Raw genomic sequence first — 23,904 nt, forward strand, 5'->3', positions numbered from 1 at the left:
GTTGACATGCTTAAATGCTACTCTAAAGTCTAAATTTTATCCAAGCTTGAAAGCTGCTTTGTGTGTTCTCGTCTCCCAGCAATAAACTTTGAAGATGCTTTTAGTATTCACATAAGCTTTTTGAGGCCTTTAAGTTAAAATTCTGTTTCTGACTGTTTAATTTCTACTGCTACTTTAAAATATGTGATATTTCTCATGTGTTCCCAAGTTTAGTTTTGAAACACCGTAATGTTTGGGTATGTGCTTCCATTTTAATACTGTTCATCTATGAGTTTGGGAAGAAGCACGGCAAGTTTTAAAAACACGGTAGTTATTCTGGAAGAGTAGTTAACTGAATTCAGACATAGCAGGCACCTAGTATTTTACTTCTTTAAGTTCTGGAATAATATGGGGAACATTGGTTTGCCATTCGTTGAAGGATTTGGGGCTCATTTGGATGCTAAAAGCTTCTCAATCACTTCTGCTCTTTTTCTAACTCTGGGCAAGAGTCTAACATCATAGATCATTAGACTTTAACTGTGTTTTGGTGCTGTGTTTATGCTTAGCTCATACTGATAAACTTGTAGTAAAAAAGTGTGTTAATTCTATTTAATGTGTGTAGTCACAGCTTCACACAGCTAACTGCTTTCTAGGCTTCATTTGACAACCTCACGATCTCTGTGCTCCCAGTTTCATCCATTTTCTCCCTTCAGGCCCTTCCTTAGAGGACTGACTCTTGCACAGAGCACAAACAAGCTCATGGCAGTTAGGTGCCACCTCTAACACAATCTAGTTTTTTACAAAATGAGTAAAGGAAGGTGAAAACTAATGTCACAGTTATCTAAAACTTGGTCAGACTACTTAGTTCTGTAGTTTCACAATACAATTTAGGTAAAAAATGCTTTTCTTGGTCACAGCAGTACAAGTTTGCTAGTAGCTATTTGTGTTATTGGTGTGTAAGAAGACTTTATATCTTGCTTCTGACTGCATAGAATTTACCTCTTCTTTCCTGTGAGATACAGCAGCCAGTAAAGGAGATAATTTAAAAAGATAACATTATATTTTAAAGTATTTTTGAAACTAGAGCATCACAAAAGGTTGAAATAGTAATATGCTTTAGAACTCTACATGCGGAGGACAATGATTTTGGAGACTGACAGATGTACAGAATGTACTTGTTTAAGTATCGTTCAGCTGTAGGGTAGATAATGAAATCCCTGTCTGTAGGAGCATTTAAATTAAAATCCTCCTCTTTCACCATTTGCATTTTATATCTTATTTTCAAGAAGCTACAATTTTAAGTTGAGAAGGAAATACCACTGAAACAATGAATTCTTATTCCTCAATTTATTAGCCTACAGAAGTATGGTAGTAGTACATATCCGATTGTTGATTGATATATTTAACAAAATGTTGAAATTATACTTGGAAAAAAAATTGTGGTGTTTCCTTGACAGGTACATGAATTATGACTTCCAAGAAGTGTTTTCTGAATGGTTGCCTTAATTGGAGCCAGGAAAGTTTTTATGATTTTGAACATAAAAAATACTTCACTTTCCCTTGCTTAGTTACATTGGTAAAACAGATTAAAAAATAATTGTAGAGAAGTATACATTTTGTGGCCTAATCCCTTTCTTATTCCTGAAATACTTAACATGGTTGTTTCTAATTACTTTAAAGACAAACAAAAAACCCTTTGCATGAGGAGTACTGTGTCATCAGTCTAGATTATATGCCCTCAAAATCAAATTGTCTCCTGTTGGTGCTCTGACCGGGTCTAGAATCCACAGATACCACGAGTGTGCTCCTTCAGAAAGGTGTCAGAGATCTGAATGTCTTTCAAATATACCATCCTGGGGAAGCAAAGCAGGGCAGGACCAGTCTTGACTAACTCTTCCCTTTCTTGATGTCTCGATCCAAAATGAAGCATTTAAAGCTATTTCAAATTGGAATGAAATGCTTCAGATTTTAACTGTGGAAAAAGTCCTTGTAGGTGAAACTTCACTAGGAAAGTGTTTGGCATTTTTATTTATGGAAACTTCTACAACATCAGCTTCCATCCTGTTACAGGGGAGGAATGAATGCTGTGATTTCCCGTAGGGCAGAAATTCCGAGTTTCACTCGGCTGGGGCCTGCCTTTGGGTTTCTCAATGTATACAGCTCACACAGAATGAAGTGGATCATTTGTGAGGGTGTCTTTCCGACCACAGAAGTCCTATATGATATTTAGATGTCTTCAAACATTTTTGCCTGAGTATATGACACTAACGTAGCTGGTGTCCTTGTGTGGCAGAGACCATCTCTGTGCTCAAGGTAGTGCCATATTTACATTGTGATGATTGCACATCGTAACTGTTCAGCTTATAATTGAGTCATGACAAACTTGAACACTTCCATGACCCAGCTTCCCACCTGCAAATGAATGAATTGCACTCTGACTTACATTTACTACTGCTTGATTTTTCTGTATGAAATTACTGAGTAACGATCATGTTGTCATAGCTTGTTGGTTGACAGACGTCTTAAGACGCAGTTGCTGTTTAAAAGGTTATTTTGAAGTCGTTCCAGTTGTCTTGATTGAGCAGTACCTGCTGCTGCTCAGAGTTTTCAGAAGTATAAAGGAACATAATTAAAAACTGAGTTTGGGCTAATCTGGGTTGCTTAAGCTTGAATAATTTAAGTCTTAAGGTTTCTTTTTCCCCTTAATGCATTCCACTGGAAATCACAAATTATGTATACCCTGTTGTCTGACTTCCTGGGTTTTTTTCACAGTATGTCCGGATTTGGGATGAACAGAAATCAGGCATTTGGAATGAATAACTCCTTATCAAGTAACATTTTCAATGGAACAGGTGAGTTTACTCTGATTAATGTTGTTCCTGGAGTACAGTAGAGATTTTTTTTTTTTTTTTTTTTACTAAATAAGTCTTAATTGAAAATACTTTATTCTGTTGGAGTGCAACTTTGTTACAATTTTCATTTGTTCCATAGAAATACTGCTCCAAGAGCGGTGCTGTGAGACTGTTACTACTTCATAATGGTGGATTTTAATAATTTTGAAGACAAAGTGAAAGTATTCTGTAGAATACTCACTGGACATCATGTGACTATAGATTATACCTCATCAGTTAAAAATGCAAAATAGCTTATGGAATTGAAAAGGGGATCAGAGAAGAGTTTATTCATTTTCTACAAAAAACGTTATATAGGGTAAAAACAGTGGGAAAGTTTTTGCAGCCCAGAGAGCCAACTGCATCCTGGGCCGCATCAAAAGAGGCGTGGCCAGCAGGTTGAGAGAGGTGATTCTGCCCCTCTACTACGCACTCATGAGACCTCACTTGGAGTACTGTGTCCAGCTCTGGAGCCTCCAACATAAGAAGGACATGGACCTGTTGGAGTGGGTCCAGAGGAGGGCCACGAAGATGATCAGAGGGCTGGAGCACCTCTCCTATAAGGACAGGCTGAGAGAGTTGGGGCTGTTCAGCCTGGAGAAGAGAAGACTCTGGGGAGACCTTATAGCAGCTTTCCAGTATCAAAAGGGGTCTGATAGAGAAGACAGGGAGAAACTCTTCACAGGGCCAAGGCCAGGTTGGACAGGGCTCTGAGCAACCTGATCTGGTTGGAGATGTCCCTGCTCCTTGCAGGGGGTTGAACTAGATGGCCTTTAAAGGTCCCTTCCAACTCAAATTATTCTATGGCTCTATGAAATCTCAAACTTCTTTTGAACAGCTGGTTTATAATGTGGTCCTTTCAGTCAGCTCTTTCAGTTGTGATTTTTCTTTGGGAATTACTTCTTCACCTGAATTTAATGAACTAGAGAGAGGAAAATATCCTTGTGCATAAATGCCTTAGGCTTATCTGTGCTGACATTTCTGTAAGTGGTTGTGTATATGAAGCAATTTCAGGTGCTGATGACATCACAAAGTGGAAGGGTTTGGGCCTAAGACCTTGTGACATCTTTGTAGAGTTAGAGCTCTGGCCTTGCCTATGTGGTATTTTCTGCTGCAAGTTGGAAAATGTTCCCATGTAACTTGTTCTGCATTGGCTCTACAGTTGCTTCAGCTTTACTTACCTTAGAGAAGGACAAAAGAGCTCCTTGATGATGCTGCTAATATAAGTTTCTATCTTCTCTTGAATTTTGTCTTTATAGCTCCTTAAATTTTAAATAGGCTACCTATCCTAGTACTGTAATTTTGATAGTCTGCCTGTATTTTACATGTGCAGTCTAATTCAAAATGAGTAAACATTGTTACTAAATACTCATGACTAGGTGTTGTTTAAAAACAAACACCAAACATCTTTGTGGTCTTTAGGCTAGTTTCATAACACAGAGATGGTAGTTGTTTGTAATAATTATAGTAAGAGTAAAAAAATCAACTAGAAGATAAATTTAGGTTGTATTTTCTATCTTGCACATAATGAAGTCTTTGAGTAAAAAAAACTTAAGGGAATTTAAAATGTCTACTTTTATTGTAGATGGAAGTGAAAATGTGACAGGACTGGACCTCTCAGATTTTCCAGCACTAGCAGACAGAAACCGAAGGGAAGGAAGTGGCAATCCAACTCCATTAATAAACCCTTTAGCTGGAAGGGCACCCTATGGTAAGACTATAGTTTTGAAAACTCTTCAAACTCTTTTGCTATTTGTAAGACAATACGCAGTCTTTTCAAAAATACCAGACACTTGAGGTCTTAAATCTCATTTTTAAAAATAAATAATCAATATCTCTGTGACTGGAGATTCCTTCAGCCTTTTGTAAGTATTAGAACCCACCTGTTTTATTTTCACCATCAATAGAGGTTGTTGGGGTTTTCAGTCTGTGTGGTATGGTTACCCTGAAGTTACTCACTCTAGACGTTTCTTAGGCAATAGGTTGTTTTCTAATTGCATGTATACAAGAGCTGTTGAGATCTGAGTAGTAAATTTTAGAAATAATATTTGATTACTAGAGATATAGTGTAAAAAGTCAGTGGCTATAAACAGACTGTATATTTTCACTGTATATTGGTAGTATTTGCTGTGGTACTGTTCACTGTCACTCTTATCATGAACATCAGATTTCAAAAAATAACTTGTGAGCATCAACTATTATCAGTCAGATTCCAAGTCTTTATCTCTCATAATTTTTGCTGAACAGCTTAAAAATAATAAAAGGAAAAACTTTAAGGTGGATACAAATCTTATTATTTGAGTCTGGAAAAAATTCAGGTAAGCTTAGTGTGAAGTACAATTTTTTTTTTTTTGTTACTGCTTTAGTAGATTTTGTCATGCATGTTGCATCAGCTACTCTGAAAAGTTGCTTTTATAACCTAAAGTTATTTTTGTGACACTTGTCAAATTTCCAACCAAAAATACCTCAATGTTTTCTAACTATAAAAAGATAGTGTTTTTCAGACGTATCTCCAACTTTAATTGGAGAGAAATAATAGATACTGCATTATGAGGAGAAAGTAGCCTCGTGGATTGGGTGTAACCGGGGCCCTCTGCTTAATATAGCTGTGAGAAACAGCGAAAAAAGTTCAACTCAGGTGCTCCTAAGCACAGGGAAAAAAGTCGCTTCCCCAAGTAAAGGCACTGAAGAGTCACACTGAGTGGAGAGCTAATGTGGCTTGTGGTTTATATGAAATTTGATCTGTCTCTGGAAGAGAAGCCATTACATGGAATAATTGGTAGAAGGTAGGAAGGAGATCCATACAGATGTACTTCCAGAATGGAGCTGGAGTTCAACATTCAGTAGCACTGCTGCCTAAAAAAAAAAAAATCTGTAGTTGCTCCCGTCCTTACACCTTTTCCCCATTTTGGTGCTAGCATAGCTGTTTGCATGACTGTGTGGTGAACCAGAAGAGAAATTTGTTTGTCTGAAGAGTTATCTTGAGCATCTGCTTAATGCAGGGATGGGTATGGAGGTAGAAACAGTAAAGAAATAGGCGTATGAGATGCACTGGACATTATGTCCAGCAACAAAAGTGGAGAGCACTTTTGGGTTGTGGTCAAGAAAAAGGTTTGAAAGTGAGCAGGCATGCTTTCTTCATGCTTAGCTTATTTAGGGAAATTAGACTTAAATTTTTAGATAAAATGAGAGTATGCAACACAGTTAATTCATTATCAGTTTTATTCATCCGCTGGAAGAAATCATAACAACTCTGGATGGAAAAGATGAACGCCAGAAACAAGATTAATTTTGTGGGTTTTTTCTTAAATAAAGGAACTTTCATCTCTAACTTCCGAATACTGAAGTCATATATCTTGTCAGCTACTGAACTGTTTTGGATCCTATAAATCTATTAAGAATCTTGAAAGAAATAGGCCCCAGACTACTTTTATGTTCTCCCTCTCTAGTGCAGTGTTTGTAACCAAATCACTGTATTACTTCTGTGTCGCTCAGCAAAGAGTGTTTGCCCTTGGGTGCGTGGTGTGGGGGCTTCTTTTGGGTTGTTTTGTTTGTTTTGGGTTTTTTAACTGGCATTAAAAAAAACCCCAAGAATGTTGCTTTTCAGTAGTCAGAATCCATGTTCCAATGTGACTGGCCTACTTTTTTTAAATTAGGGTCAGAGCACTGAGAGTTGCAGGCTAAATGCTTTCAGTTTTCATACTGAAAGTAGGAGTCGTTCTTATGTCACAGGCAAGTATTTCATTGGTGGTACGTTCTGTTGCGAGTTAGCTGAGTATCCTTTAAGAATATGTGCTTCTAAAGAGATCATGCTGAGAAATTCTTTATGCATTTAGGGGATGGAGGAAAAATGTATTATGATCTTAAAAGCAGTGCATCCTTCCTTCATCAGTGGGTTTCCTTAAATGCCACTTTAATAATGTCTGTAAAGATTATTTGGTTTAGATGTGCAAAACAGGTACTGTTCCTGGTAAAAGTACTGGGCTTCATTCTTAAAGCAGTGGATGTGTCTATGAATTTAACCCAGAGTGTTTCTCAGCTCACACTTAAATAAGAGGCTTTAGTCTAATATGTGTGGATGTTTTAAATCAATATGCTTTGTTTTGGTTTACCTGGTTTTTTTTGAAAGTAACTTCTGTACAGCTTGCACATAGTGAAAATGGACAGTAAGCAAGATCAACAGCAGAAAATTATTTACTTAGCAGTCATCTAATGTTGTTCTTGCTTTCATTTTGATGATAGTTGGAATGGTAACAAAACCAGCAAGTGAGCAGTCCCAGGACTTCTCAATACACAATGAAGATTTTCCAGCATTACCAGGCTCCAGCTACAAAGACCCGACATCGAGTAATGATGACAATAAATCTGTAAGTAAACGTTATATCTTCTTTTATTTTGAGTGTTCATACTTCTTTTGATTATTGTATTTTAAAATAGGCAGTAACTGTAATATAAGATTTTCAGATTTGCCCCTCTACCTTAATGAGAAGTTTTGCATAAGCAACATTTCATATGTAACTATGTAAATGGAATTTTTCAGGAAGCTTTTTGGTCCCAACAGTCACTGTGACCTTGCTTTCTTAATTTCATTACTTCTGTATATCTTTTTGTATTTGGGGGAGGGACCAGGAAGGAAATTGCAAGAACACCTCAAAATTTATTTTTGAGAATCAATATATATTTTTCAAGTTTTGCCATAATTTCTCTTTCTACCAATTCCAGCTCATATTTCGCTGTCAGTGCTTCTCATCAATAGTAGTAATTTACACGTTATAACATCTTTCTTCAAAGCTGTCAAATCCTTTAAAAGTTAGGTGGTACAATATCACTTCAAGGTAAAATTCTTGATGGGGAAATGAAATCGCAGGGAACAAGGTCTTCTAATAAAGACCATTGCTTTCATGGGTATATTGTAGGCTAGTGGGATACATTGTATCTCAAGTATTGTTGTAATTATGTTGTGTTATATATATAGCTTAGATCATAAGACTATGGGTTTTTTTTTAATTATTTGCTCTGAAAGGTTTGTAATAAAAATTACGATTTTATTACAAGTGAAAGGTGAATAAAATTTGAATGGTAGAACACAGTTTCCTACAGTATTTGACAAAATGTTCCCATTCCCAATTGTTTTATTACTTCTAATTCTAAAAAATATGTTGATCAGGGTGGCATAAATACTGATGAGTGGGGAGTAAATGTGACTACAAAGTCATGTGAAAACTGAAAAATGCAATGATTCAAAGAAAGGACGGGGGGAATTGTAGCCACCAAATGTTGTGGCTAATGTTGTGTGAAAATGTTCTGATACAATTAGCGTTGAATACAGTAAGGAGGGAGTAAATGAGATTACATTGTGTTACTCCAGACCTGTTTTAAAGAGTAATAAAGAGTATGAAAGAATATTAAAGGCAGATACCTTTTGTTAGTGTATGGATTCCTGGAGCGCAATCAGTTTTCTTGCCAGACAGTTTTTACATCTCTTTCCTGATGTGCCAACTGTGTGTTGCTTGCACCTGAAATTGGCTTGGGTTATTATCTGTTGCTATGTTGTGGAGTGTTATATAGGAGCAAGACTATGGGGAAAAATGCGTGGTGTGATGAGTCCAAAATATCCTCTAGTCATAGGCACTTGGGATATGCATTGTGTATTCAAACTCAGGTGTAAAATATTTTCTTATCCTTTTAGACTGCAAGCTGTTGGCTCACTAATAGCTCTTACCGTATGACAGGTATACTTTAGGAAGTGCTAAATATTACACAAGTTTTGTCAACAGAACTCAAGAGCTTCAGCTTGGTTCCATTTAGTGCCTAATTTGTTAGAGTGACTTGAAGTACTGATTTAGAGTGCTTGACTCAAAGATATGGTCAACAAGTTTTTCCATTTTGGTTTGTTTCCATCATACCGACTCTGCAAATGATTTTTAATAGAATTTGAGTACATCAGGCAAAACATCATCCAGCACAGATGGGCCCAAGTTTCCTGGAGATAAAAGTTCAACTACGCAAAACAACAACCAGCAGAAAAAAGGGATCCAGGTGTTACCTGATGGTATGTGTCATTCCACTACTTCTTCTTTAAAAGTTTTGACAGTCATTTAGATCACCTTGTTGATTCCTCCACTTCTTGAAAGGAGAAAATTAATTTGTTCTTCTTGCCCAGGTCGGGTTACCAACATTCCTCAAGGGATGGTGACGGACCAGTTTGGAATGATTGGCTTGTTAACATTCATCAGGGCAGCAGAGACAGATCCAGGAATGGTACATCTTGCATTAGGAAGTGATTTAACAACACTAGGTCTCAATCTCAACTCTCCTGAGTAAGTTTCTGGTTTTTAGTACTATCTTCAGTTTTGGTTTTAATATCCTATCATTCATAATAATAGGCTCACTTAGCTCACACCACTATCAAGCCCAAAAGATATTTTGCCAAATAAAATTTGAAAATGTAATGACAGTAAAATAAAATTTTCATAAACAAGAAAATTGTGCTTCAAGGCATACTGTGATCTTGTTATGCAAGCTTTCAATAAAATGAGTGGCTTTGCTTATTCTCCTAACTTCTTTAGAACTGTCTTCAAGGAACTGACAGTGTGTTGTTAATAAATTCCATGTATATGTTATTTTTCAAATCATAATATTCCTTGAGGATATCTACACTTAACTCTCAGAAATTTGGGGAGTGAATTCAGTTTATATTAGTGTAATAATGAACAGAGCATCTGCTGTGTTACCCTGCACCAAAGATTAGTTTAAGTAAAAATGTATTTTTATAGTTAACTTCTAGTCATTCAGTTCAGATAAGTTTAGTCATCTAGGCTTCCTATAGAGGCAGTGGAGAGAAGAGCAGTTAGTGACTGCACTGATGGTAAGAGAAGTGCTTAAGAGAGATTAAATGAATCACCAGCCCAGGGTGCCCCCCTCTCTCTGCTACTTAGAGAAGGAACCTAGATCAGTTTGGACAAAAACGCTTATCTTCTAGGTGACTGTAATTGTGAGACAAATTTAATTTCTGGTATGCTGACTTTCAGCTGGGAATCTCCTATCATTTTGTTTCAGCACAGATTTATATGGTATTAGTCTTATTGACAGGGTAGTACATGCGTTTTAAGGTTTACACGTAATATATTGACAAAACAGAGACCAAACAGCATACACACGCACAGTTTCCATGTTTCACAAATTTATATGGAGCTGCACTCTGAATGCACAAGTTCAGGGAAGAATGATGAAAGAGGGTGTCAAGGTGAGAGGGAAAGCATAGAAAAAAATGGCTCCTGATTTTTCTGTCTTGAAATAATTGGCATTAATTTACGTATTTCTTTCTAGAGATGTAACTTTTTAGAAATCAGCACTTCCAGAAATTCTTTCCATAGAGCTTGCATCAGAATTTAGTCAAATTTTAATGTCATTTGCACTTCTAAAAATATTTCAAAATGACTGTCCAAAGTCAATTGTCTGTAGTTATTTGCAGAATGTGTTATGTTAACGTAGCATCTTCTTCACATGTAGTGTTAGTCTAGCAGATCATTTCTCCATTGAATCCAGTAGTTTCCCCACTCCTATCCACTTCTCCCACAACATAAGGGAATGCATAAAGAGCAGTTATACTGGCCATGGGTTGCTGCTTTTCCTTGGTAGTCCCAGAGCTTACAGCACTGGCTGGGAGGCTGGTCTGGATCTACACAATTCTTAAGTAATTTGCTGTTCTCAGTACAAGTTGCTCAAACTTAATTTGATGCTAATCAGCTGAAAGTAGACTGCCTTTGCCCACTGAAATAATTTCAAGTACATCTGTATCTGAATTGTTGAGTTGTTCATAGACACAGATGGAATGTTGTTGTGTTGTTTGGTTATACAGCTACTTTCTCTAGGTGTTGGCATGCAGAATAGTAGTAGTGATACTACTTTTGGTGATCCTATTTAATATTTTATTCAATGTTATTAGTTTAAATTACTAACATAAGCTTAACATACCTCCTGGAATGTCTACATAAAACCTCTTAGGTTTACACAGTACCTCATTGTGGAGGAATACTAAAGGACACTTCGATGCTGTGGTGACTTGTAGCTGTGTTATGCAACTCCTGAGTACAGCATCCAAATTATTAGTGTGTATTTGTACATGAACAGTATATATACCTGGCATGCTGCTGCTTTTCCTTAGCAGCAAGGCTGTAAATAGCTGAATTTTAATCATTTTTAACATTTAATTACTGTATATAGGGTATTTAGGGTCTTGGATGGAGGGGATAGGGTTAGTAATGAACCCAGACAGTTCTGTAGCATAAAGTTGGTTTAATTTTATACTACAGAAAAGCTTTACAAAGAGCTTGTGCAGTCCTTGGTGTCTGGCCTACCATCTTGCCTTATGTTATACCTCCTTTGCTTGCTTTGTGAATTGTTGTTTGAAAAACTAAAAGCATTTCACATGTGGAAAGCTAAAATTTTCTGCCCTGTGAGATACTCCTGATGGGAAAAATAACTGTCTGACTTAAACACCTAGCACAATAAATGTGCTTTTAGAAACAGCACTTGAGAATTCTGTATATAATGTCTAATAGATTGAATTAACCCTTATAATTCCTGGTTTTATATAGATTTTCTGTGCAGGTAGGTTAAGATTTATTTCCATTGTTGAAAGAATTATTAATGTATTGCCTGTACAGTCCTCTATTTCTTTGTTAGGAAATATATTTTTAATTCCTTAGGATAACTTAATTCTGCATAAACAAAAATGAAAAAAATGCCATTACTTAATTTAATTCTTTAGAGGTTATGTAGCTGTTTGTTCTGAAGCTTTCTGAAATATTAATCAAATAGAGTGTAGGCTGTCCAATGCCTCCTTGAAAAATGTTAAATTAGTTGAGTTTTGTTTGTATCTTCTCAGTTTTTATTTCATACAGTTTTTATTGCAGTCTGAGTCTGTAAAATCATAGATTCTTTGCCCTAGGAGACCAAATGATGCTCCTCTTCCTGGGGCAAAGCCTGTCTATGCTTTCAGTAAAAGGAATGGTTTTGTTATTTTCAGCTTCTGCAGGTTTTGTCACTGGAAATTTCTTTCAGACTCTAAAGCCTAAGTTTTTGCTAACAGTAAGATTAGTTAGCTTAGAGTAAGATGAACATCACTTGTTCAGTGTAGTTTTTGGCCCATAAAAATTTGGAGTTGCTTGTGTTCAGGTAATTTGGTAGGTTTGTGATTTATTTTATATTCTTAGTAGTAATTCTTAGGCCTTTGACAAGAAGGAAGCAAGTACTTGATAGGGTGTACTATACTCAAGATTCATTTACAGAACTTCCAATAATAGCATGCTATCATGGATAATTGAAAACAGACTGTGTTAGCTACCTGCCAAAAGTACATTTTACTCAGTCTTTTTTTTTTTTTCCACTTCTTTACCTGTTAATTAGAAAACTCATTCATTAGTACATCAGTCATTGCAGTAGAGTTGGAAGGCTCATAATTTTCTCTTTATTAAACTAATGGCTCAATTTTTTAATATGTGTTAGCAAAAAGTATATGAAAGAAAAATATTAGATCATAATAAACGCATTCATGTTGCGTGGGGATTCAGTTTATTTGTTGTCACTGAAATTTAGAAGAAGAGTAAAATCCTTACTGGTTAGTTAAAAAAAAATAAATCTGCCAGTATATGCTTTTCTTCCCCTTATAAATGACAGGCTAATAAGTCAGAACCCATTAGGCTTGTAGCAGCTGTTCCTATGCAAATTGAAACCCCGTGTAAAATTGTATCCCTGAAAAGGATTGGGATCCAAGGCACTTAAGTTAAAGGAGGATAGATTAAAAAGGAAATCTTGGCCCTATAGATTCCCTTGGCAGTTTAAACACAGTCTTACTCCACATATCAAAAAGAAAACGACTAATTAGAACTATTTTAGGAAAACGGGCTGGAAATTTCCTTTTCTTCTTCCTTCTTGCCCCAGGTAGTGATTTTTGGTTGTGTGATATGGTTTTTAGATTGCAAGGTTGGTCGTGGGAATTTTTTGTTTGTTTGGTGTGGTTTTTTGTTTTTAATTTTGATAAATTTGTCTTTTTTTTTTTTTTTTTTTTTTCTTCAGAAATCTTTATCCCAAATTTGCATCACCCTGGGCATCATCACCTTGTCGACCTCAAGACATAGGTAAGAGAGAAATAATCATTTAATTCATTATTAATATTTGCAAATTATATTCATTTACATGTCTTAATAGTTGCATCAATTCCGATTCTTTTTTAGACTTCCATGTTCCATCTGAATACTTAACTAACATTCACATTAGGGATAAGGTGAGTACGTGTGTGTGTGTGCTTATTTTTTGTTAATTTATTACCGGTGATTTTTAAAATTTTCTTTCAGAGAGGTAATGTTCAAAATCAGTGCATTTTATGCATTTCCTCAATCATTTTAGGAACAGTGGTGCATTAACCACCTAATTGGACACATCATGCACTCATTCCACCTTAGAAAAAGAAAGGGAAGACAAAACTGAGAATGGGCATGGTTAGCTGAAGAACACATTGTGCTTCGAAGAGTATGCCCTTCATGCAAAGCAGAAGTTAAAATCCATACACTGTAATATTCAAATGCCATGTTAAACTGAGATATGTCTTGAGATAAGCTCAGAATTGTGGTTCAGGATATTCTCACATTTATCTGTTACTTCCCATATCTACCTGAATAGGGATTTTTTTTTTTTAGATGTATTTTCTTTCAGCTATTGTAGTTCCATAAGAGAGGTCACTGAGAAATACTGTAAGAGGTTGTAGTAATGTTACTTAATAGAGTGTGAAGTAAGCAAATACATGTAAATGGTTTTTGGGTTTTTTTTTAAACTGAAAAAAAAAAAAAAGTAAGTACATAAGGATACCCACAGGTGCAGGGAGAAAATTCTGTCTTGCTGATTCATTACTTCTGTTTATTTTTCTGTTGTATCTTTTAAGTTGGAAACATTAACTAAAAGTGAAGAAAAATTACTGTTTTAATAATTATTACTCTTGCTGTATTAGAGTATCATTTGCAACACACTTAGGATGGAAGCACATTCTGGATGTATCCTTGTGTTATTTAAGTGGGATAGTATGTCTTAAAACATTTTATCTATTGTGATTTTTCATCCTCATTTTCTTCAATCTTTTGCAGCTGGCTGCAATAAAACTTGGCCGATATGGAGAAGATCTCCTGTTTTATCTCTATTACATGAATGGAGGAGATGTATTACAGCTATTAGCAGCAGTAGAGCTGTACGTTCAAACTATTTTGTCAGTCTTGTATGATTTAATCTATTGCAGTAATGAAGTAGTAGATGTAAAAAGAACTTCCAACAAGTTAGACACTGAAAACAGAAGCTTAGCCAATCTAAAGCTGGAAACCCTTTTTGTTAAATACCTCCTCCAACCCTGGTTCCATTTTGTACTTTTCTTTTTTTTTTTCCTTCATATAGCAGAAATCAAGTGTCTGTCTCATAAACATTGCGTTGTTATGAAGCACTGTGGAAAAAGTGGCAAGTGCCAGTCATCATTAAACATCTAACTTACTTTCAGCAAAATGAAAAACAGTAAATAACCTCAAAAAGAATTTGTTGTTTGAACCTAGCAGACTTCTTAAAGTTTTATATGTGATTAGTTTGAGGTGTAATAATTGTATGGAAGAGGTATGAGATTGCAGGTATAACACTATCTTAGAAATTCTGTTTTGGTTTTGAATGCATTGTATAGTTTTGATCCAAGCCCTTAAAATTGTATTTTCTGAAGTCAGATTCAGATAACTAACATTAAAAATTCTTTTTCCTTCCTATTAAAAATGAAAGATTTAACCGGGATTGGAGATACCACAAAGAAGAACGAGTATGGATCACCAGGGCACCCGGCATGGAGCCAACAATGAAAACCAATACGTACGAGAGGGGAACATATTACTTCTTTGACTGTCTTAACTGGAGGAAAGTAGCTAAGGTATCTCTTTTCCCTTGTGTCCCTTAAGTCTGTCAACCTTATATTTTTAAAAGGACAAAAGTAAATCCCAACCTCCTCCCCAAAAATCAAACTACTTAAACTCCTGTTGTTTAAGTTTATTATCTTGGTTTCTGATGTGTGAGGGAATAGAGATTGCCTGAAACACTGGCTTGTTTGTGGAAAAGGAGGAGATGTCTCTCTAGTTGCTGCATTCTTTGGGAGGTACAAGGATGTAGAACTTAAAATTACAAGTTTTGTTTAGATGGAAAGCTTTTTTCAAGTACAGAATTATAGAATAATTATTTGGCACTTTAGAAATTGTGCTTGCAGTTATTATTTTGCTTTAGAAAATTCAATAGGGAAGCTACTGCTTCTCACTTTGGCATTAAAACTAGGTATGGGGGTCTGTTTTTTGCAGGGGGTTAGTTGTGTTGTTTTATGGGGTGGGATGTTTTGGGGTTTTTTTGTTGTTGTTGGTTTTGGTTTTTTCAGATACCATCTCTCCTTGAGCATATTGCAGGGCTTCTGTGCTCTGTTGTTTGAATACCAGAGTACTTTGAAATAAATAACTTCTTTTGGGGTGGAGGCATTTTTTCATGGTTCTTGTTTTCTAGGAGAAGAGGCATTAAAAAAAAATCTGAAAGCTACAATGTTCTCCCTTCCCACTTCTGATAACCTGTTTGTTCCTTTCTGTCCATGAATACTGTCAGTAAAGTCCACCCTTTACTTATTAGCTGAAGAAATTCATACAATTGTGCTTCATTTTCTCTACCTTCCCCTAAAGATAATTAATTTTCAGTATCTTCCATCTTCTAAGACCATCCAACTTCCAATTCCAGCTTTTAAGACCGTCTTGTACAATGCCTTTTCCTTGCTGGATCCCGATTCCTGTGATTTCTCTTCTCCACTAAGGCAAAGATTTTTCTAATGCAGATAAACGCCAAAGCACTTCCTTGAAAAATCAGGAGTGCTAACATTCAGTAACCTAGCAGGAAGAGTGTTCTTTTGAAAGCAGCCTGCCTTACAAGGTGATGCATTCAGCTTCAGCTGGAGCTGAAAAAAAGTTAAAATTCACAATATACATACAACCATTAACTCAAGTAGACTCTAGGTAGGTGTTAAATAGTTTGTCAAGAATCTCATTCCCCTCTTAGCTTTTAGTTATAAGAGATTTTATGGATGTGGCATGATTTTGCTTCAAGTTTTAACTAACATGTTGGATTCATCGATGAAAGAGCAAACATAAGTCTTCCATGTCAGACCTTCTGTAGATACAGTGTCACACTCTTGCTTTTCTCTAAAAAGCACTTTGCAGATCAGATGAGATTAATCCTGAAGCCTTGAACTCAGCAGATGTGATTCCAGCATGTTGGAACTGTGTTTTGTGGTTCCACACACTTAGGTATTTTGTTTAATCAGAAATCTTGTCACCCGAAGCCTAACTTATAAATTGTTTGCTGAAAAGACATTTCATTTCTGTGAGCAAGTTGCACCTGTACACTTGGAGATGATGAAGTATTGCATTAAATAGTTACATGTCTGTTGATGTGTTTTTAAACATCAGCTTTAAACTGAAGAGAATAGAGTTCAGTGTTCTCCCCTGTGTTAAGTGCATTACATTTTTCCTAGCCAGTGTATTGAAGTTTGCTGTCATCTAGAGATTGACTAGATATGATGCTCTTTTTTCTTTCTTCCCCCCTGCTCCCAGTGAACTTGCTTAGTCTGTGCAAGCACCCCTCAGAAATGAATGTTTTAATTGCCCCAAATGATATGAAAGGCTCTTCAGTCCATTTGTGTGCGTGACTTGTTGCCTCTGCTGCCTTTCCTGTGACCATAAGACAACCAGGATTTTATAACTGAAGGTTTTAATGGCCTACAAGCCCTACTTATATGGTTTTTCATATGTGCAAGGAATGGCAGAACACTTAAGCAAAAGCATCACTCTCTTCAAAAGAAAATCCAAACAAAAGGAGAGTTTTAATATCTGCTTGATTTATTTATTTGCTGCTTGGTATACTTTCTTAGGTTTCCCAAGATGTTGTTTAAAGCTGTTTTATTATTATGTAAGATTATCAGAGGGGAAGTAATTACCTTTTGAAAAGATCGATTTCTTCTTTGGAGTCAACTGAATATGTTCCATTTATTTATGAGCAGTTCCATGTATCAATGGAACTGAGTTTTTACCCGATGTGGAAACACTTCTTTTACTTGGAGAAAGTGGTGCCCGTTGCATAAGGATAGAAAACCTCTTTAGTGTCTCTTCTTTTTCTACCTGTAGTAAATGTATGAAGCTGCTACTTGATTCTTAAGCATTGCTTTTGAAGATAGTGTTTTCTCTATTTGGAGTTCTGAGTGCTGTCCTGAAATTCAGCATCCAGTGCTTGAGTTGTTAACTAGCTCACTACATCCTTCTTCTTTTAAATAGTGGAGTTGGCTTCATCTAGTAGGCCTTCCTGGAGATCCTGCAGCGAAAGAGATACACAAATCATTGCTGTTCTCCAGATGATTTTTGCCCAAGATCTTCACAGGTTCTCTTCTGTTTACTTTGCATGCTGAAAATAATTCCCCCAGCACCAAGAAGCAATTGGTAGCTAGTAAGGAGAGAGAGAGAGAGACAGTATTTTCTAACATTTTGCATTTGCAATGGTAAGCTAACAAGGAAGACTATTTCCCCCTCCCAGTGTCCATAGGAAGAGATAATATCTTTTATTTTAGACGTGTACTTCTTGATCTAAAAATTCTAACTGGAATGTTATTTTAAAACTTTTATTTAATCTTAGTTTAGTGCAAAATACAGCAGGCAAGCTGAGTACTAATCACAGGAAGCTAGAGAAGGATTTGGGGAAAAATTGCTGTTTTGTTACGTGGAAAAGGAATCACTTACTAGAAGTTATTCTGTGAAGTTTCCATCTAGGCTATATAAATAAGAACATAGATGTGTGTCAGGTGTGATCTTGGTATTGTGTTAGTTCTGATACTAATTTCTGGAGTTAAGATTTCCTTTGGGGAAAACTAACATAGACCTATCACAACAAGCATGGCAGTATTTGATAACTCCTGAGTTGCTTTGAATGTGAAGAAAAGTGTAGCTAAGTAATGTTTTCTAACAAATGAAGAAGTATTAAATACTGTTTCAGTAAATAAAAAAATATAAGAGGCTGAGAAAAAAAAAAAAAACGAATTCTGATAAATTGCAGTCTCTTACTGTAACTGCTACATTACTGGAGAGTACTGGGAATATCAGTTCCTTAGAAGGCCACAATAGTAATTTCTGCGTAACGGTTTCATTAGTCCTTTTTTGAAGCAGTCAGACAGGAATTATTTCTGGTAAATTGTTCTCTCTTATATGTGCAAGTTAAATTGTTTTTCAAGGTGCTTTATAAATTTGTCTGTTGTTCTAGTGTATATGCTCAAATATAGGGCAGCACATGATGTGTTGTGCTTTGCAGGCATGGTGCATTATGACCTTACGTATTTATTGTACCTATTTTACGTTATACTGTATCACGATAGATACAGTGAAGTGTAGCTGTTTACTTTAGATAAAATTACTAAATCTTAAGACTAAGTTTTAAACACATAACCCAGATGTGTTTTAACAGATTTTTTCTGATAGTGTCCTAGATTAGTTTTAACCAAGCCCAGTAAAGTGAATAACTTCTTTCAAGAAAACATCAAATATATATATTGATTTTTTTTTTTGTAAGCTGTAGGCTCTATTTTTATATTCCTAATAGATAATAGATCAAAGAAGGAAATGTAGCAAAATAGCTGAGTAATGAGAAAATTCCTAAACTCTTAAGAAGTAAAGTCTAATTCTATGCTGATACGTGGTAGTAAATAGTGAAAAAAATATGAATGACAATAAACTTCAAGTTCACCTTAAATGCAAAACAAAATGGAGGAAAATGCTGATTACAGATATGTCTGTATATATGGTCTTTCATCCTAGGACATGTGGAAAGTACAGTATGGTTAAAGACATTTGGATTTTTCACTGAGGATTTGGCTGTATAGTTTGCTGCTGTTGAGGAGACATGAAAGAGAGGAAGGGAAGTGGATATGAGACCAAAAATGCCTTCTACAATTGTACATTTACTGAAATCCTGATTTAAATAGTCTGAAATAAACTGTCTGGAATTTCTCCTTTGAAAAGTAAGGAGAACTGATCCCGTTTAAGGAACAAGATTGTAAAACCCTTTTACTTTGATTTTTAGTTGTAAAACCTGGAATTCTTTTTGAGAGAGAAGGTTGCATTTCCAAGTGTTTATTAGCTTGTAAGGGTTACTGCCTATATTAAATTATTCCCTATACTTTTAAGATCAGTATTAACTGAAATACTTTTATAACTGCTAGACAGATAAATTTGTTATTCTAGTAGAGATGTGCCATAGCATTTTAGTTCAACCTCTAATGTAAATTTGTGACTTTACATCCACCTTTTAAGCCAGTATAAATGCTGCTTTTTCAATCTCATTTGGAATTTTTGGGCTAGCCATGGGATTTCTACCATCTGCTTTGATGGACTTTAAAAGTCCAGAATATTTAGTCCTCAGGACACTTCTTTTCAGCTAACTTTTTGTTTTGTTTTACTCTGTTAATGATATGGATCACCCTAAGCAATTCTTTTCTATCTTTAGTATTCTTACCTGTTATTGTTTGTGCACGTGCAGGCTGACATAACTTTACCATCAAAACAAGTTTTCAGGGTGACATGAGAAGTGATTGATTTCTTTGCATACAACAATTTATTTAGTGTTGCACGTGTGCTGTAAGTTTCCACACACGTTTAATATTCATTATTCTTGCTTAATAAAAACTATTTAATTTTTAATAATTACTTCCATGTGGAAAATGAAACAATTTAATAGATGTTTGTCAATGGATAAATGCCATTTTAAAAAATTTTATTTGTATCTGTTGATGTTTAAAATCTCCAGTTCTTCTATTTACATCCTAAACCGCTGTGGCCCCTGGAATCAAAAGGAAAACCATAAAGTATACCTGTAATACAAGTATTTTTCTATATGTAATAAATAATTACCTTTTAGTTTTCAAAATGATTTGGTCAATGAGTTCTTTTTTTGATATTGTCGTGTATAACTTTAGGTGTTCTTACACAGTACTGGACACTGGACTTGAGCGTTGCTGACACTGGGATGCAAATCTTAAAGGCTATTTTAAACCTGTTTATTTTAGAAATTGATGACAATTTTAAGTATCGACTCGCTTACTGCTAAAGAAAATTTGATAGGGAATCGTATTCCTTCTAAATGAGAGGCTTCCAACTCGTGGCACTACAAGGACTGCTCAAGCTGCTGAGCATTTCTTTCAGACACACACCTTGCTCGCAGCTGCTACTGCCGATAGAGGCAGGCAACCATCTCTAGGTTTGGAAAGCCATTTTTAGGCTACTGATACTGTCTTACTGGTTTAAGTAGCTGTTTCCCATGGGTAATTTTAAAGGAGATTCAGGGAGTGTGGAGGTTCAGGTAACTGATTCAAGCTTTTGATATTAACCCTTCTCTTTGTTTACAATTTTGTTAAAGCAGCAATTCCCCAACAGCTGACCGTAGATTGATAGTAATCTGCAGACCCTTCCATGATTATGTGCAAAATGGAAACTTTGAAAGCAATGAATGTGGAAGAAGTTTGAGTGGTATTTTTTTCTATTATAAACTGACTTCAGAATTACTCAAGAAACACCCAACCTAAAGCAGCCTTTGATACCAAAATACCCTCATAGATTTGTACACCTTGATCTTGCTTCTGACAAAAGGAGGGAGCAGGCATCTCTTCAGTATCAGCAGTTGTGTTTGTATCTGCACAAAAGGAGAACATACACCAACTGGCATGCAGTGTTAATTAGGAATGCTGAAAACAATTGACTTGTGTATGTATAACCTAAAAAAGCCCAAACAAACAAATCCACTACCAAAATAAAAAAAAACAAAAACAACCAACTATAAAAAAACCCCTTGGTTGGAGTAGAGAGTGGGGAACTAGAAATGAAGTAGATGTGCTGCTATTCTGTGCAGGTGGCTATAACATCACGTAGGTTTTGCTAGGATTTTCCAGCTTTACGGGCAGTATTGTGTGGGGAATACAGACTTACTGAATGCTTAGCATTTTCCCCTATATTGTTTCCTTACCATGCTGAACATTCTTTCTATGTTAGATGGACCTTTGTTTTGCCTAAAGAAGAGAGGTCTGAATCAGATTTTCTAGATTTTATTATGGGTCTTGCATTGCTTGGCCTTTAATATAGTTTGTCTACCTATAAAACCAGAAATATTACACTATTTAATCACTTCAGAGAGTGTTCTAAAATAATCTATTCACTACTTTTAGTGTTTTCATCCATATGTAAAAATAGCGGAGTAAGTTTACTCTGCAGATACAGATGATGTTCTCCTGAGGTTCTCCACTGAGCTAGGCAAAATAAATCACTCTGCATGTGCAAGGTAGCTGTTGTGGAATTACCAAGAAATTCCGTTAAAGAACAATTCTGAAACTTCTGCTTACTCTGTTTCTTGAATGAAGATAAAATGGGGATGAGGCACAGTTAAACTGCTGAGAGTATCTAAAAAATACAATATTTAAGTACGTCCTTATACATTTTTGCGTTAATGAAGTTAATAAGCACGAAAATATTAAAGTGCACTGGTTAGGGTTGTGTGCACAAGTTAAGGTCACAGGGAAGAAAGCTGCTTTTTTCAGTGTAATAATCAAGATGCATTTAGACATCAGGAGTGGTTACAGTCTGATTTGTAGTAGCTGCTGTAGTCAGAATAAGAATTTCTGCTGGATCTCTGAAATGTTTTACAATTATGCAAACCAGGCACTCTCAAACAAGAGACAGGTGATTGTACCGGTGAGACAATAAAGCTGCTTATTTATGAATCAGTAGTCTGTGTGGCATCTGAGTACATGGGCAAAGATTTTTATTTTGTGTGGTCATTTATAAAGCACCAGGAGAACTTGTTATGAACGATGTTGGCAAAGTGTGATATAGGAGCAAGGAGCTCAGGATGTACAGGAGGGTGGGGTGAGCCTGAAGCTTAAATCTGAGTACGAAACGTGGTGGGATATTTTGTTAAATTCTGGCTTAAATAGGTTTCAGTAATTTGCCTAGATCATGTTTCCCAATTTTGTACTAAGAAGGAGAAACCTAGCTACTCTAACTTAGTATTGAGTCTGATAGTATGGCACAAAAAATCCCAGAACTTCAGGTCATCCAGAAGAAGTCTCTGTACATATGAACTGTGGAAAGACAGAAGCTTTTATTCATAATTCAGCTCTTGTCACGATGGTGTATTTGTTTTGTGTGTATATGTATATATATAAGAAAATAGTTTGAGGTCATAACTAGGGTTCTGAGAGTAATGTAACATTTAATAGGAGAACTTACGTATTGCAAGTGTAATGGCCTAGGATATTGATTTTTTTCCTAATTAACACACAGAATCCCAGAGGGTGAAATCACATGTTTCTGCCTTGACATAACTTAGAACTTGATCTCTTCCATGTTTGTGCTTTTCCAGTACGGCTGGTAGAACAAAAGGTTCTCAACAGGTAAAAGATACATTGTTTTATTTGGTTTTGTCTTTTTTTTTTTTTTTTCTTCTTATTTTAATTGTAGGAGTTCCATCTGGAATATGACAAACTAGAAGAAAGGCCTCATCTGCCATCAACCTTCAACTACAACCCTGCTCAGCAAGCCTTCTAAAGACTTCCCTTTTTCTTGGGGTATGGCTGTCTCAGCACAATACTCAACATAACTGCAGAACTGATGTGGCTCAGGCATCCTGGTTTTAATTCCTTGAGGATCTGGCAATTGGCTCATGTGAAGGGTCACCTTTTGAGGTCCTGCCTTACTAATTATGTGCTGCCCAACAACTAAATTTGTAATTGTTTTTCTTTAGTTTGAGCAGGGTCTGAATTTTTGTTTTTGTTTTATTTTTTGCCAGCAGACAAGCTTGGGTCTGTAAAGACAAGCGAGTACACTGACAAAAGTTTACCACTTAGTTTTCCAAAATGTAAAAACAAAAAAAAAAAAAGAAAAAAGACAAAAAATTAGACAACAAAATTTGCATTGTTCATTGTAGCACTATTGGTAATAAAAAATGTTTGTGCATTTTTATGTGAAGATCCTTCTCGTATTTCATTTGGAAAGATGAGCAAGGTTTGCTTCCTTCATTTTACTTCCCCTTCTGTTTTTGAAAGGCAGTTTTCGCCAAGCTTAATGCAAGAATATCTGACTGTTTAGAAGAAAGATATTGCCACACTCTCTGGTTAGTTTCCAGAGTTGTGTATTACTGAGCTTCATCTTTCCAGAATGAGCAAAACACTGTCCAGTCTTTGTTACGATTTTGTAATAAATGTGTACATTTTTTTTAAATTTTTGGACATCACATGAATAAAGGTATGTATGTACGAATGTGTATATATTATATATATGACATCTATTTTGGAAAATGTTTGCCCTGCTGTACCTCATTTTTAGGAGGTGTGCATGGATGCAATATATGAAAACGGGACATTCTGGAACTGCTGGTCAGGGGACTTCTTTGTCGCCCTGTGCACTAAAGGGCCAGATTTTCAGCAGCCAAGGACATCCATACCCAAGTGAATGTGATGGGACTTAAAGAAGTGAACTGAGACAATTCACTCTGGCTGTTTGAACAGCAGCGTTTCATAGGAAGAGAAAAAAAAAAAAAGATCAATCTTGTATTTTCTGACCACATAAAGGCTTCTTCTCTTTGTAATAAAGTAGAAAAGCTCTCCTCACTGCAGTGTTGACTTTGATTTGAGATTGTGAAATTATTTCTTCAACAATGAAAAATGGAGGAAAAAAAAAGTTGAAGTATTAAAGCTGTCGAGCTGTACAGTGGTTAAGACACTCGAAGAATCTTTTTGCTGCTGACATGTAAATTTATGAAAGATTTATATTCTTTTCCACAGTAAAGTTTTCACAGCCGAAAAGTTTGGTTAACCTTGGTTTCAGATCCCCTCTCCATAATTAGCAAGTAGCAAACAGTTTTTAGAAAAGGGAGGTGGGTAACATTTCGAATGATAGAA

At 35.8% G+C, this 23,904-nt stretch overlaps 1 protein-coding gene across 8 annotated transcripts in view; it reads left to right on the forward strand.

Moving 5' to 3' along the window:
• Nucleotides 1-23,613, forward strand: part of CNOT2 (CCR4-NOT transcription complex subunit 2) — a 94,474-nt gene extending 70,861 nt beyond the window's left edge. For all 8 annotated transcript variants that reach the window (XM_086749271.1, XM_086749221.1, XM_086749247.1 and 5 more), the window contains 10 exons: nucleotides 2,752-2,831; nucleotides 4,456-4,581; nucleotides 7,113-7,237; nucleotides 8,802-8,922; nucleotides 9,034-9,190; nucleotides 12,951-13,012; nucleotides 13,109-13,158; nucleotides 14,012-14,112; nucleotides 14,679-14,823; nucleotides 22,466-23,613. In XM_086749271.1, coding sequence (XP_086605397.1) covers nucleotides 2,752-2,831; nucleotides 4,456-4,581; nucleotides 7,113-7,237; nucleotides 8,802-8,922; nucleotides 9,034-9,190; nucleotides 12,951-13,012; nucleotides 13,109-13,158; nucleotides 14,012-14,112; nucleotides 14,679-14,823; nucleotides 22,466-22,552 — 1,054 coding nt within the window. In that variant the 3' untranslated portion in view covers nucleotides 22,553-23,613. The remainder of the gene's footprint in view (nucleotides 1-2,751; nucleotides 2,832-4,455; nucleotides 4,582-7,112; nucleotides 7,238-8,801; nucleotides 8,923-9,033; nucleotides 9,191-12,950; nucleotides 13,013-13,108; nucleotides 13,159-14,011; nucleotides 14,113-14,678; nucleotides 14,824-22,465) is intronic.
• Nucleotides 23,614-23,904: the final 291 nt, after the last annotated feature.

This window comes from Chlamydotis macqueenii, chromosome 1, assembly GCF_036417535.1.
Source record: "Chlamydotis macqueenii isolate bChlMac1 chromosome 1, bChlMac1.mat, whole genome shotgun sequence".
NCBI classification, from domain to species: domain Eukaryota; kingdom Metazoa; phylum Chordata; class Aves; order Otidiformes; family Otididae; genus Chlamydotis; species Chlamydotis macqueenii.